The sequence below is a fragment of the Falco peregrinus genome, chromosome 4 (assembly GCF_023634155.1).
Source record: "Falco peregrinus isolate bFalPer1 chromosome 4, bFalPer1.pri, whole genome shotgun sequence".
NCBI lineage: Eukaryota > Metazoa > Chordata > Aves > Falconiformes > Falconidae > Falco > Falco peregrinus.
The window spans coordinates 7,757,361-7,773,202 of NC_073724.1; the positions used below are offsets into that span (position 1 = coordinate 7,757,361).

A 15,842-nucleotide genomic window follows, 5' to 3' on the forward strand; every position below is an offset into this window, starting at 1 on the left:
AAAAAGTTTCAGCAAAGCAATCCCACTTAAGAACATAACAACATGATCTGTAAGGGTCTACAGTTTTTCACAAATTGATGTTAGCAGTACATAAATAACAGACCTTATACCCCAACATCCCCAAAACTAACATTGGAAATTATTCTCTTATTTCAGGACAGAATGACAGAAGGCACTGAGTAATCCCAGACGTTCTTTTTTAAAAAAAAAAAAAAAAAGTATATACTACAGTGATTGTCAACACTTTATCAGCAACTAGGAGCAAGGTGGAACAACACCGAGCAGACAGAAGCAGATACACAAACCACAACAATTAAACCACAAAACACACAGGCAAAATGCGACTGAGAAAAGGCCAATGATATTGTTAACTACAAAGATTCCTGAGATAGTAGCAAAATAAGATATCAAATTTAAGTAGTGTAGTGCTACATGGCTGTACCACTTGCAGGTCCAAGCGGCTCCTGTGTCTCCACTTCCATAGCTCGATTAGTCTGCAAGTGAAATAATCCCAAAGATAACAGAAGGCTGATTAGACTGAAATTAAAACCAAGTATTCGGCACTCAGGCACCAGAAATACTCATCCAACCTTAATCCTGCCTCCCAGCTCGCATCTCTTTCTGGTTTTCTAGTATTTTCTTCATATGTTGCCTTCTCCAGATGATCCTGCTATACTATGTTTTATTTTCCTTTACTGATAGTGTGCTACTTTTTACAAATTATTCTATTAAAACATTTAAAGTGGGTGTCTTTATTATCTCAGTTGATTTACTTGGAAGTAGAAAAGAAAAAAAAAAAATCATTAATCTTTATGTGCCAGGATCACCCCCAACGTTTTCTCAAGATGCTGCTTTATACATCTGCTTTTCTGTTCATTGGTACCAATCTAAATGAGACGGTATCGGGGAATTAATTTTACACATAGTAGTCTCTTCATTAAACTCCTTCAAATTCAATTGGTTATCAACAGGTCTCGACGACACACTGCTCTTTCAATTGCTCATCTACATTTTTTTAAGGACTGTAGTTGCTAAGTCTTGCTTTTATTAACAGGGGAAAACAACCCAAACATATCCAGTTTAAGGCAATATCTGATCACTGTACACTCGTGGGTTTTACAGTTTAAAAGTAACGTTCTTTTTCTGCAATGCTCTTATACATCTTAAGCCCTTCTATACGACCATTGAAAACCCAGGGACTATCCCAAATTTCCTGACTGACACATATTAGATTGAGCACGTTAAAGCTGTTCGATTTTGTTTCAAAGATGTATTTTCCTCTAATTCATTCATTACACTGTGGACTTCAATTCTGACTCTGCCTACTTCTATTATTCAGAAGACATCACCAATGAAAAAAATTGGGGGAGTTCAACTGTATCTTTCTAAAAATCTTCGGTTAGTCTAGTTTCACAAAGTGTTTGGTGTGTGCCAGGATGTATCACTACAGAACTGGCTTCCTGAGCACACAAAGTGCAGTGGAAGATGCCGTGAGTCAGAAAGCTACACTGTTTACATTAAAACAGCAGTCATTCATTTGTGTCCTGATAATCAGACGACCAGGCAAATTAATAATGGCCCTTTTTCAAGCAGCAGTTAATTTGCTAGACTTGTAGAAGGAAAAACATAAAACACCTTCACCAGTTCTGGGGTTTAGCTGTGACAGATGAGCATTTTTAATCCATGCTGGAAAAGAAAATTAGTGCCAGAGGTTTAGGACATGAAATGTAACAGCGCACCTGAAAATAACTAAACATCAAAAGTATTACGCAAAGAATTAAAGAAGAAAGGCTGATTAAATACTTTGTGACTATCTCCAAGTTTGCAAGAGCACCAACTACAAAGCTGATCACTTTAAAGCTGCCTGACCCTTCTTACTCTGTATTATTTTCAAAGCCTAAGATAGCATATGTTGAAATACAGCTGGAACAAAAACTGGGGAAAATAATACACCTCTTTCTAGTTGTTCTCCCTCACATTCAAGTTTCCATCTCTGCTGGTTTTTGTTTCTCCAAGGAAAAGCAACAGAGAGAAGGAAAGTTCTCAGTGTTTTAAGGAATTCAATTCACTCTCTCACCCAGGGCAATGTATTTTAGGAAGAACTATACATTCAACAGCAATACCCAATTCTAACTATATTCAATGAGCCACAACTAGTTTCATAAACTAATAAGGTAATGAATATAACACAGTCAATATCAAAACTAATCGGTTGTCCATACATGTAACAGCTATTCTTGCCTATCCTGTTTTTCAAAGCCACTTACGAACAGGGCAATTAACTTACTTCAAAACTGTAATTAGTTTCGGTTTTACTATGGATCGTCTTGGTAAAGAAGGGGAACTACTGATGCCTGATTAGTAAATTCTCCCTCCCTACGTAATGAAATAGTAACAGTTCTCCTTTTGAAACTTTACAAAATTTGACCACAACCAACCTAACTACTGGTCGGCTTTACAGTTGATTTATAGATTTCAAACCCTTCCTAAATCTTATAAAACAGGATGAGAAAAACTTAGTAAGATAAGAAACAGTCTTTAAAGAGAGGGGGGAGTGGACAGTCAGGAGACAGCACCACAAGAAACCTGGTAAGCTTAAGAATTTCATATCACAAAGACAGATGATATTAGCAAATAGTCTGTGAACAAGGATATCAGAGATTAGGGAGAACTGACTGATTTTGATGCTTGCTTCCATTGTACCAAGCACCATAACCTCTGACAATCACTGAGCTAAACAACGGAATCAGCTCCTCTCTGCAAACTATTTTAGACTAACAGATTTTCTCTGGATAACTTGCTATGCCAGTTAATTAAAAAAAAAAAAAAAAAAGAAAAAGAAAAAAAGAAAAAGAGAAGAAGTCTTCAGTCTTCCTCTCCTGACTAAACAGAGCCATCCTTAGCAGCATGACCCTCCACAGAAAAGCAAATAAACCCATCACATTAAATCTCTTCTGAGGAATTACACACTCACTTCTTTCTTGCAAGAAACCCATGCTGCTATTTCTCTAGTCAAATTACTATATGCTACACTTCACCAATAGAGGCCTTCGTGGTGATGGCACCGAACACTTCACCTGCTACGAGAACGGGTATCTTCATCGGTCACCAAAATACCGCCACAATAATACAAAATTGCAACAAAGATCTGGGGATTCTCGGGAAAGTGTCATGACTGAATAATTGCATTGGCCGGTTTCAAAGCAGAATTTAAATGGGAGGCTACAGTTTACCACCAATGTTTTCCTGTGGAAAAGCAGGGTGATGTTTTTAACCACTGGAAGTAGTTTGATGCTCTGTTTCCATCTGAGATCCAGCAGCAGGACTCCTCCCACCAGCATTAGGCGAAGACCATGCCCAAACCGAATCAAAGAAAAAAGCATTACTGACAGCCTCCCCGAGGCCTGGCTGACTCTGGAGACTTCAGATACAGGCACTGTCTGAAATTGAGACTAATTAGCCTACAAATCCTGAAGAAAATGTAGCTAACATACATTGATAAGACCCACATTTTCCCGCTATCACGACAGCAGGAATCCTTACCCAATGATAGCATCTGAAGGACACGTCCCAGGTACGGATATATTGCCCCATCTCCACGAGGCTTTCCTCTGGAATTCTATCCAGAACTGACTAGGTTTCAGAACAATTATTTAGAGATCTTGCAAAATCAGACTGAGTTTTGCAAGGACATAAATTCCAGGAGCGAATTATCTGCACGGAAAGGTACAGTAGGATGCACAGATCCTTCCTGGAGCAGCTGTTTTTGAAAGCTAAAAGAAGCTATAAATAGAGTCCCCCTCGATTGCCAGTTCACATGAAACTAAAACACTGAGTAAATAGGAAACAGTGGTGAGTTCTCAGATGTCTTCTTTCAATACATAATTGCCTTCAATATTCTCCATATTTTACACTGCAGCATAACACCACCCAAATGAACGGTTCACTCTGCAAGTAGTATTTGTATACACACATCTTCCTTCACACATTGTGAACCACGTTAGCTAAGGACATGCTATGAGGGTTCTGGACGAAGAAGAGCAGCAGATAAGGAAGAGACATACAACCTACTTTATTTTTTACTGGTATCCGTAATTGTTTTGACAAATTTACCAAAAACTCCCAGACAAACACAGAAAATGCTGTGAGTCTTCCAATACTATTACCAAGTCAAAATAAAATGCCTGACTTGCATTTGTTCTGCCAGACAGCTGGAACAGTGGAAAAAACAGTATAAATATGAAGAAACCTTACTTCCCATCCAGACTAGATAGGCAATGACCAACAATCAATGTCACATGTCTGACCACTGCTGTCTCGATCTGTGTCCAAACAAAGCTCCTACATAGAACTGTTTAAGTCTGAACGAGAGGAGAACCATAGACACACTAAACTGCACACAAAAAGGTGCCTGTCGCCTGGTAAATCTGCACATGAGCAATCACACCTGATTACCAGCCAAATTAGTGGGTCTATTAAGGCCATAAATGCCATTTGAAATCCAAGCACGATGGCTCTACGAGACAAGCACGCCATGCACTAACCCCTTTCATTAAAAGCAGAAGTCAGCAAGGGCTGAGCCACTCTTGCCAGCGCCGACGCAGATCTTAACATCAATTCAGTGGGCAACCTCTCCCAGGTCCTATTTTCCCAAGGCTATAAAGCTACCGAACACGTTTAGTTTAAATAAAAAAACAGTAAATATGAGACCTTAACCTAGTCACCAGAGAGGTTTTGTTTCTAACTAATGTCACGCACATTTTATTGAAGCAGTGCCCAGAAAAGACACCTTAATAAACCCGAGAGGATGATTTGTACTGATCAAATCTAAATAATTCAACTGTCAAGACACAAGCATGTAAACTTAAAAAAAAAGGTCTTACGGTGCTTCTTCAAAACCTACACACTACAGTCCTAGTTTTAGCGTCGGGGGTTTTTCTGCTCCAACTGGAGCAGGCACAAAAAATATAAATAAATAAATGAAAAAAATCCTTAAGTAGCTGGTCAGAAGGATATCTGTGTTTGATCACTAGAAGTTAGGACAGTCCTCAGTTAAGGCTTGGCCAAGCACACTGTCAAGACATCACAAAAGTCAAAAGGAATCAGACCGTATGTTTTCAACCATTTTAATTTTAGGACCTCCAAAAATCCTTCCAAAGGACTTACGTGCACGTAGGTGCTATACACACAGACACCTTCTCTACTGTAGGTGGAAACCTGCCAGCAGTGACCTTGCTTTTCCCAGTTAACTGCTTGGGGATTACTGGGTGCTCAGGGACCACAGCCCCAAAACTACGGAGTTCAAGTTGGAAATGCGACATTCCACCAGGAAAGCAAAGGAAAACCAATACCAACCACGGTCTGAAGCACCCAGGGGGTATAAAAAGCCACACTTTTAGCGGTGCTGGAAGTAAGTTCCACCTGGAGTACTCGGCGTCGCCACTCAAAAGCAGGATTTAAGCCAGACAAGTACAAAAGAGTGTGCTGGAGCCCAACAAACCACCTTTCCCGGAGAGCCGTCACCCCCACGCACACCCCGTGATCAATGCAACACCTCACACACCTCCAAAAACACGTGAAAAAATATATATATTTTTAAAAGAAGAATTTTGGGGAAGGAGTGGAAGAGGGAGAACGCATGCGACCTGCGCCATTACACCGACTATCAACGGTTCTGTTACACGCCAGAAATCTCCCCCGACGCCTCGTAAACTGAAACTAAGGCTATTTTTAACTCGTGGCACTTAAAAAGTGAAAATAAGCGGCCGGGCGCCGGGGGGGGGGAGGGGGCAGCGCCGAGGGCCAGGCGCACCCCCAGCCCCCCCGCCCGCTGCAGGGCGGTTGCGAGCACAAAGACCCGCTAAATAAGCCGGCACCGACCGCGTTCAAGCGGCTCTGCCCGGCATTCAGCTTCCAAACCCCAGGAAACACCTCAAAGCCCGGGGAACAATCAGGCCATTATCCCGGCATTTAGGGGTTTTGTTAGCGATCTTCGCCGGCTCAGGGCCGGGAAATCCCGAGCCCGTTCAGCTCCCGCGGGCATCAGCCACGGCTGCCAGGCTATTGGGAGCCGCCACCGCCCGCCGCCCAACTTCCCGGCTGGGGCTCCCGTGCAACAGTTCCTCCGGGAAGGAAGCGGGGCGGCGGGAGCGGAGCCCCGCCGTGCCCGGGACCCCCCGCGGGCGCGGAGGGCTGGGGGGGGAGGGGGGAGGGGGTCGGCTGACACCCGCGCGTGGGGAGAGGGGCTCGCGCGGGCGAGGCGGCCGGCGGAAGGGGCGGGCGGCCCCCTCCGCACCGTGTGAGGTGAGCTAACGGTGGCTCCACGGCGCCCGCCCCCGCCGCGGCCCCCGCCCTTACCCAGGTAATGCCTCCGCAGCAGGCCGGGCTCCTCCAGCCCCAGGCTCCGCTTCCGCACGTCCCACAGCAGGTGGGGGCAGTGGCCGCGGGACATGGCCCTGCGCGGAGGGGCAGCGGGGGAGAGAGGGAAGGGTGTCGGGGGCTCCGCCGGCACCGGCCGCCCCGCGCGATCACCATGGAAACCCGGGCCGGTCCGCCCGCGCGGCGATCACGCCCGCCTCACGCCGCGGCACCGACGGGGAGCGAGCGGCGGCGGAGGGGGCGGGGCGCGGAGCGGCCGCCGGCCCCGCCCCCAGGCATGGCGCCCCGCCCCCGCTGCGCTCCGCCCCCGCCGCACGGGAGGGGGTGCCGCGCTCCGCGGCCTCGGCAGTCTCGCGAGAGCAGGTAACACCGCCTCGGGCGGCCCCGCCCCGGGGGAATGACGTTGGCGCGTTTGGCTTTGCCCCCGCCCAAACCGGCTGTCGGGGCGAGCGATGAAGCCACTAAGCGGCCATCTTGTGTTTGGGCACGTGGGGTTTCCCTGCGTCAGCCATCTTGAAACGGGAAAGTGAAGCGGCGCCGGCGGCCATTTTTGAGCCGGGCGCTCGCGCCCTTCCCGTAGGCGGCCGGGATGCCTACTCCGGGCGCGCTGGCGCCAGCTCTCCCCACGAGGCGTGGGCAGGCCGCCCTAGCCAATCGCGCTGCGCGAACCTCTCCGCCCCGCCCCTCCCCTCGCAGAAGCCGCCAATCAGCGCGCAGGCAGCGGGCTCCTCCCCCCGGCGCGGGGCTGACAGGCAGGCGGGGCGCGCGGGGGGCGGTGGAAGGACGGCGGGTCGCTGAGGGACGGAGCCGCCGGCACACCGCTCGCCCGCTGTCGCCTGGCCCCCGCGCCCCCCTCGCCGCCCCGACATGGCGGCCGCCGTCGCGGGGCTCCGCGCCTCCTACCACCGCCTGCTCGACCGCATCGAGCTCAAGCTGCCGCCGCGGTTCCGGCCCTTTTACAACCACCCGGCAGGTAACGGGGCGTTCTCAGCCGGCCGGCCCGACGGCTGCCGGGCTGCGCCGCCTCGGGGCTGAGGGGTCACCTTGCCCCTCGGCCGGGCCCGCCGGCGGCAGGGGAGGCGCAGGGTCGCTGTCATCCCGACACGGGGAGAGCTGCCGGAGGGTGAGCTGCTGCTCGTTGAAGGAGAGCCCCTTTTGTTTGAGAAGCAGAAGGAAACCAAAAAGGCAGACGCGGCCCTACCCGTGCCCCCCGCAGGGCAGGGGTGGGCCGGGGTGCCCCCAGCGCCGGGCTCCGCCGTTTGCCGCGGCCCGGCCGGGCCCCCTGGCCCCGCCGCAGGGGTGCGGTGCTTTGCCAAGGGGCCTGAAGGCTCCCAGCAGTCGCTGCTTCTAAGTGCAGGTGCTGGAATATTAACGGGGAGCGCTGCAAGGATCTCTGATCTCCAAGTGTACTCTGGTGGAAGGCAAGCTGCTGTTTATTTTCTTTCTGCCGAATATGGCGCTCCTGCTGGAAGGCACCCTGTGCCCTTGAAGAATCCACTTTCCTAATGGAAGGGCTCCTGAGGGGAAGGGCGGGCTGGATTTTCCCTGAAATGAGCTACTGAGCTACCTTTACCTGACCTAAAGCTTACCTTTACTTCAGCAAACATGTTTTTTCGTGTTATTAGGGGGAAACCTCTTGTAAAGTGATCTGTTTCAGTGCCATTTAGGTGATGTTTGTCATGTAAACAAATTGCATAGGCTAGTTAAAAAGAGTGCCCGATAAAATCCTAAAGTTCCATTGGCTGCTTTCCCCACTGTTTTGCTTCAGCATGATGTGCATCCTTGACTCTTCACCTACCTGGCATATGCACTGTGAAAATGGACTTTAGTTTTCGGTCAGTTGCTCCATCCTCCTATAACAGCCCTTCCTTGAAATGAAAATTGTTGCTTGAAAGAAATCACAGTTAAGGAGTAAAAACTGCAGTTACCAAAATGTCCGACTTGTACTGAATTCACTAGGCCAATATATGTATATATAACATTAATGTATTTTTTTTTGTATAAAAAGTCAACATATCCAGCACTTACTTTGTAAAGGTGCCAAGCCTCTGAGTGCCACATTCATCCTGTGTGAAATGTGGCAGCTTCCAATTGCTTTTAACGAGTACAAGGCATGGTGAGCACTGGGAACATCTATGTTCATTCTTCATCAGAACTGTAGTACTAATTGGAAAAAGCTTTGGAGGCTTGCTTGCAGTGCTTTTTGCTTCATGGAACTGCCTGTGGGTTACTTCTGTTCACCACTGTAATGTTGAAATTAATTTTAAAATAGACAACTTTTTTTAGGGATGCAGTGTGTGCGTGTGCATGTATGCATACATCTGCCGTAATCCATACTGATGGTGTAAGTAAGAAAAGCCATAGAGCAAGCAGGTATCAAAACTGAACCTCTGCCACTTCTGTTTATCTTGCATATCTTGAAGGTGGGTCTGTGAGAAAGTTACGCAATAGCTGTCACTGACTGCAAAACAAGTAGGTTAAAAATGAAAGGCTCACGTTTTATCTCTGGTGATATCTAAGTTGCTAGTCTAATTTAGGAATGTAAGTGTCGCTGTCATGAAATTGTAAATCACTTGTGAGAAATTAAGAACAATGCTTACTTCTTTTCTGGCACAAAGAAAGCTTCCAGTAAAATAATTGATGCTTGGTCTGAAAAGCTGTTTCTTTGGCTGGCATTGCAAAGAGTGAGGCAGCTGGAGGACATCGAAGGGCCTGGGGCACAGCACACCAACTCCCCAGGCTACCACAGAGCAGGGAACATCGCTTTTGGCAGCCACAGGGAAGCGTAGGCTGAGCTTGTGCTCTCTGTCCTATGGCCTCCTTGGTTCGCTTTGCCTGATTAAGCTGAACTCTCCAGGACAAAGACTTCTTAAGTTTCATAGAAGTCATAAATTCTATAAACTGGTCACACACATGATACCCAAATTAGTCTCTGGTATGCCCCTGCTCTGATGTGCCGCTGTCAAATTCACCCTTGAAAAATTCCAGGTGTCGGGATATGGGAAGAGCTCTCCCTGGCTGGGTGCTTACTGGAGTGCCTTCAGGAGAGATGTTCTGCTTAAGGCATTTGACAGTCTTCCCTTGAAACAAGCTTGGCTTGGTACCTTACTTGTCTACAATTACTTCTTATTCTTGGAGTCAGCAGTTTTAAATTATCGATTTATCTATTATTAATAGAAATTGATGTCAGTCTTCTTGAAAATTTTACTAGCTGTTTAGGGAATGTCAGTTTAATAATATATACTTCCCCTACATTCTCTAGTGCTCCAAATCTGATTTTGTGTTTTAGAAGAAAATAGTTAAAGCTATATTAAAGCTACTTCCATGGGACCTCTGATTTATAAAGAGCTGTATTTGCAGCCTGATACTGACATACTAAGTAGCTGCTTAAGAGAACAGCAACTGAGGTTTATATCTTTAAAGGATGAATATTGAGTTGTATTTATTCAATAATATTGGACAGTTTTAGTGGCTGCACAACCTCAGGCATCCTAAAAAAACTCAGTCCTGTGGTAGGTAGAAATGTTCAATTATCCAAGCAAAAAGGCACGTGCTGGTAGTTAACTGCGGTTTGAAACTTGATCGCTGTCACAAGCCGTGTGTGTCTAAAGAGGGCTTTATGCAAAGCTGCCAAGCCAGTTTTCATTGCTTTCTGTGCTGCAGTTGCCCTGCCCCTTTTATAGGGCTTAGTTGGCTTTAATGTGATGGAGCAACTGATATTTGTTAACAGTTAAGTCTCATCCCCCAAATTATGAGTTGCTTCACAGGTGTTTGCTGTGGACATCTGATGGTTAATTTTTCCCAAGTCATAGTTTTCAACTTGAGGGGACTTAAAACAGGGAGTATAAATAGTTATTGCAAGGCCCTTTTAAGGCCGAGTCAGTAAAAAGCAAGTAACCAAAGCCCTAGTGTTTATCATTTGTATTTTACAACTTTACTTATAATATGTAACATATTACAGTGAAAACTTGGCTTCATCTTGCATGTTATCAGAATGCTGAACAGTGGCCTAGCAAGACCTAAAACTTGATGTGTTTTGAAGAAATCGGAACCAGTGTCCTGACTGTCACCCAGTGCGGTGGGTTTGATACTTTGGATCGTGGTCTCTCTTGTAAGGCTTCAAGCCGTAGTCCTAGATTAATGATTTCTGGCATGGCTGGCAATCTGCATGCTGTAGATGTGGCATTACAACACTTTGGTTTAACCAACCAGTTGCCATTTTGGCACCGCTGTAAGATGTGTTGTATTTGTAAGAGAGATGTTTCCTGGCTCCCATTCCGTTGACTTTTCTCCCTTCCTTCTGTAGATATTTTGTCCTCTTCCCCTGCAATCCTTTCTTGCCAGTTGGTAGATTATTGGGGTGTAGGGTTGATTGGGTGGGAAGCATTGTTTCTGCTAGAAAGACATGGATATTCAGGGGTGCAAGTTGGAGGTGAATGAGGACACTCTCCCTGTGACATTTACTGCTACTGTGTTTGTGATTTGTACTTTCATTTTAACAATCTAAAGCTGCTGTGCAGCACGACTTCTGTCACATGAAGAGGTGGGCTGTGATTTGGGAAGGGAAGGAGGGACTGACGTGTTACAGTACCAGTAATAAAATATTTTGGGGTTTTAGTTTGCAAGATTCAGTTCACAAAGATTTCAAATGCTAATGCTGTTAGTTCAGCTGTAGAGTGGCGTGTAATGATTACATAAAAACTGTCTTAACTATTCCTTATCCTAACTCTTTTCATTATAAATGCATTTTTGTCTGCTGTAGTGTCCTCATTTGCTTAAAAATAGAAATACAAAATCCTACTCATCTGTTGCAGAACTGGGTGGACTCATTACACAACTGAAGGTTGATGCACTGGGTTGATGAGCTATGACTATTAGGTGATAGAGCTTGTACAGTGGTAGAAACTGTGCTAACATACACAATTCATTATTAAAAAAAAAAAAAACTACAAACAAACAAAACCCCAAACAACCAAAACTTACTGTGGGTATTAAAACAGACACTTCTCTGAATATTTTAACTTATTTTCTTTTTTCCCCCTCCTCCCTCAGGTCCCAAAACAGTGTTTTTCTGGGCACCTGTTATGAAATGGGTAAGTACAAGATGCCAGCTGGTGTCTGGATGTCACTCAGAGGGCAATCTGCAGCAGCCATTAAGCAAGCAATAGTTTCCTAACAGATATCTGAGCCTAAAGAAAGACTTAATACGGAGGCTGTAATTTTTAATACATGGGGAGGAACAAAATTAGCCTCAATGACATATAACACAACATGCAGGGGATACAGTGGGGGGGAGAAATGCTTTGTGGAAAAACTGTACTCTTCGCTGAAAGTTTCACAAAGCTTTCTCTTGTGAAGTGCTAACTGTTGCTCAAGGTAGGCATGAGCTGGCATAATTTAAAACTCATAAAGCATGTATTTCTTCTGTGACTGAGGAATTTGGTTTAGCCTTTATAGTTTGAAGGCAGTGTATCGGAGTATAAGGTAATCCTGAGAAAACAAAAGAAAAAAGGCAACTGCCATTTTGGCTGTCAGTAACTCTCTGCTTCCTGTGCAGTTCTGCTTCCCACGTGGTTATGCTCCTTGGTTCTTGCGCACAGGTAAAGTTATATGCCCCGTCCTGCTTCACTGTACTCCTCCTAGGTGTTGTATTGGTACAAGTAAAATAAATGACCTCTAAAATCAGAAAGCGTGTTTGATAACATGCAAGGATATAACTTGTTCTTCCTATTGCCAGCTGGTTCATAAGTTTGCCATTGTGAACCCCAGCGTTTTACAGGCCACAGGCAGCGTGTTGTGCTCCAAGCTGTAGCTTGGTTTCTTTGTCAGCCCAAACTGGAGCTGCAGTAACCATGGTTAACCGCCCCTTCTCAGAGGTGCTCCCAGGCAACGTGTTCTTGAGCCTGGGCATGCAGGCAACTCTTCTGAGCAGGATGCTGTCAGAAGCTGCTGTATCAAAAGAGCTTATATATGGGTAGTTTTTCTTTTGTGAGCATGCAGGAAGGCTTCTCTAAGCTCACCGTGATGTTCTTCACTGAGAATTTAAACAGACTTTCCCGCTACATGGCAAAGACGCATTTAATGCAGTTACCCCAAGTGTGCTGAAAGTCTCTACCACCACAACCATATCAATCCTGTAAGTGAGGCAGCACGTAGAAGCATCTACCCTAGAAAATCAGTTTCTTGATTTGAGCCAAAGGAGTCCTTAGTGGCAGTCAGTGAAGTAAAAGCATTAGGACTCATTTGGGTGGGGGGGTGTGTGTGGTTTTTTGGTGAACTCTTGTAAAACGAACATGAAATTGTATTTCCAGTAGAGGTCAATAACACAACAAAACAAATCAAGCAGCATGTTTGCTAGTAATGTTGTCAAGTAGATCAGCCAAGCTGTTCCTCACTTCACCTGGAAGTTCTCTGCATTTCCTGAAATTATACTGAAAAGGAAGCACTTCTGCCGCCTCAGATGAAGCTGAATGAAGAGTATATATGGTTCACACCTACATCTTTACTAGCAGTACCTTAGCCTGAGCTTTAGGAAGAAGGGCCTACATTTAGATAAGCTTCTATTTGTTGCCTGAAAACCAAGGGGGGGGGGAGGGCAGGCATGTGGGTTCAGCTGCTTTCTTAACCTTAAGGTTAAATTAACCTTGGTCTTAAATGAATATAAAATCGCCACTGCCTGGGATTGAGGAGTTTGAAGAGTATCTTAAGGAAGCCAATTCCTAAGCCTCATAGGTTGAAGGCAGGGTAAAGCATGACAGCTGCTCTAAAGCGCCACTCTACATACTATTAACCACGCCAGTTGAACCCCCCCCAAACATGTTCTTATTCCTACCAGAAGGGACTAGAAGTGGATGATGTCTCAGAGAGTCTTAATTACTCTGCTCATATAATACATCCCATCTTCTGCATAATGCATATAGAATAAGCACTGAGCCTTTTAAAGCGTTTGATCTGTTACAGGTTGTTCTGGTACTCACTGAATTTCTCTTTACAGGGTTTGGTATGTGCTGGAATGGCTGATATGACCAGACCGGCAGAAAAGCTCAGCACAGCACAGTCTGCAGTACTAATGGCCACAGGTAAAGCCAAAGTTACTCCATGCTTTTACACAACACCCTCTCTAAAACTGTATACGCTACTTTTGGAATCCTCCATCAGTACTGAGCCGTTTCTATCCTCACTGTCGCTGTTGGATGATAATTCTAGGATAGACCTATACTTCCTATTGAATCTGTAAGAGCTCTGTGATTATGTAACAGTTTTCTACACGTATCTTAATTCGGAATTGTCCAGAGCAAGTTGTTCTGAGTTAGGATATGAGTTTTCATCCCTTAAGTTACAACGATGCCACTCATTCCACCAAGTGACCTCTTTTGCTTCAGGTCAAGTAATTCTGAAATCAGTCCAGGATATAGCAACTGTTTTAGAACAGACTTGAAGGGATTAAACAATGGTAGGGTAATTACGCTAACATAACTGGAAAGAATTTCCATGTGTTACAAGAACTTGGAAGCGGTGGTACGCTGACTGCTGCACTGCTGCTTGCCATGAATTTTCACACTGGCAGAAACAATATTCTGTATTCAAGGTGTTCTGCCAGGTCTTTTCAGGGGCAGGACCTGTGGCAGCTAAAGCTGAAAATCAAAATTACAACTGGCACCTTCTTCAGACTTTATTTTGTATCTGCCACAGTGCTGTGCATTTTGCATGGTCCGTAAACCTTTCTTGCTGGTGGATTCTGTAATCTCTAAGCTGGCGCAGCAAGCTGGAAATACTACGGCAAAACGCCACTACCCTACAACTGTGCTGGAGAATTAAGGTCTAGACTGCTGTAGGGTACAGAGGATCTTTGATATTAAGACTCTGAATGAAGATAACTGTCTTGGAAAAATGCAATACGTATCCACAGCTGTCCGCTGGCACTTGATGTGCTTTTAACTGAGAAATAGCTACTTATAAGAAAAGCAGTTGTCTAATGTGAAGTTGTAAAACTTGTTTACTTAAGCTGGCCCACGATTCTGTCTCCAAACTTAGGGGAATGTCTGAATATTTCACTTTAAAGATTTAACATCTTTAAACTTTCCCTTTCATTCAATTCAACAGGCCTTATTTGGTCAAGGTACTCTCTAGTTATTATTCCTAAAAACTGGAGTCTGTTTGCTGTGAACTTTTTTGTTGGCTGTGCTGGTGGCTCTCAACTCTTCCGAATATGGAGGTATGTATTAAGAAGGGCTACTCTACATACTGTGGCTTAGCATTCACACCACCTTGGGGTTTTTTTAATATTATTTTGAATTGATAAATTCTACCAGCCTCAAATGTCAGTGCAACAGGCAAGAAAAACTGAATAATTAATTAAACATTTCAGAACTTTTTGCTACATTGTTAGTTTTCCAGTTGAATGGGAGTGAAGCTTTAAGTATTTGCAGTATACCCAGAGCACGTTTTAAGGAGTGCTTTACTTGAAAAGTGTAAGGTAAAAAGGTAAAAGGCATTCTTCAAAGGCTGTAGGTCTGACCGACAGACAGCCTAGCCTTTCTCCTCCTCATAAGCTTTGCACTTCTGTCAGCTTTTAGCATAGAATCGTGTCAGGTCCAGCTGGATCAGAGGGTTCTTAAGCAGAGCAGCATTTTTCTTTCTTTTTTTTAATTATTATTTCTTGAGGGAAAACTTGGGAGTTCTCTGGCTTCATTACTGGCCAGGAATGAGGCAAACTTCACAACTAATTTGAAACTATTTATAGGGACTAAACTATCCTGTCCTGAGTTTCCACCCTGAAATCCGTTGTAATTTTTAACATCTGAACAGATCGTTCGTTAGTTGCACTGTTGTTGCAACTGGTGTTCTATTCTTAGTCTGTGCTTTTTTTTTTTCTTCCCCCTATAGGTATAACCAGGAGCTAAAAGCAAAACAACAAGAGCAGCTGCAGCAAAGAGATGCTTAACCCAACAGGTCAAATCCAACAACGCACAAACCCTTCCCCTTCCAAGTGGGACCTTGCTTCACTAATTTTAATTTTTTTTCTCTGAGAAAATGAAAGAGGAAATCTAAATGTCTAGAGAACAAGTGTTTTCTAAGTGCAAATAACAAAGTATCACCATACATCTAAATGTAAAAGCAACCTTTTAAATCGAAGTAAAATTGTGTGTCTTACATCATCTCTTTAAAAGAAACTGATTGTGGGTTGTGCCCAGGAGGAGTTGCTGGGCCCCACCTTACCTGACGCCGGTGACAGTGCTGGGAGCGCCTCAGACTGAAGTCATCTCCTTTCCTGTCATCCGTCAGGCCTGGGTGGGGTTTTACCACACTTCCAGTAACCAACAATGGTAGCATTTGCATTTCATTCCCTGATGCTCTTCCCTGGCAGTGTAAGGATATTCTTTTCAGCTTCGGCTTTGTAGGTCTTCATTTGTTTCCTGGCCACCCCAGTCTTTAACAAGAGGAGGGCAAACCAGCATGTGCCT

General features: G+C 45.0%; 2 protein-coding genes across 6 annotated transcripts in view; one reads left to right on the top strand and one right to left on the bottom strand.

The window, feature by feature from the left end:
* Positions 1–6,639, bottom strand: part of DCAF6 (DDB1 and CUL4 associated factor 6) — a 90,584-nt gene extending 83,945 nt beyond the window's left edge. Inside the window, exon 1 of one of the 4 annotated variants that reach the window (XM_055801760.1) lies at positions 6,358–6,636. In XM_055801760.1, the coding sequence (XP_055657735.1) occupies positions 6,358–6,451 (94 nt within the window). In that variant the 5' untranslated portion in view covers positions 6,452–6,636. Of the gene's footprint in view, positions 1–6,357 lie in introns of all 4 variants that reach the window. The other 3 variants (XM_055801761.1, XM_055801762.1, XM_055801764.1) reach the window with 3 other exon arrangements.
* Positions 6,640–7,134: 495 nt separating this feature from the next.
* On the top strand, positions 7,135–15,531 carry MPC2 (mitochondrial pyruvate carrier 2). Of its 2 annotated transcripts, none has more exons than XM_055801456.1 (5): positions 7,135–7,351; positions 11,431–11,471; positions 13,373–13,457; positions 14,482–14,593; positions 15,265–15,531. In XM_055801456.1, the coding sequence occupies exons 1-5, from the start codon at positions 7,246–7,248 to the stop codon at positions 15,320–15,322; spliced, it is 402 nt and encodes a 133-aa protein (XP_055657431.1). In that variant the 5' UTR covers positions 7,135–7,245; the 3' UTR covers positions 15,323–15,531. The 2 variants fall into 2 exon arrangements, with proteins under 2 accessions (XP_055657431.1, XP_005236094.2); XM_005236037.4 differs by lacking the exon at positions 7,135–7,351 and adding an exon at positions 10,074–10,456.
* The last annotated feature ends 311 nt before the right edge of the window (positions 15,532–15,842 follow it).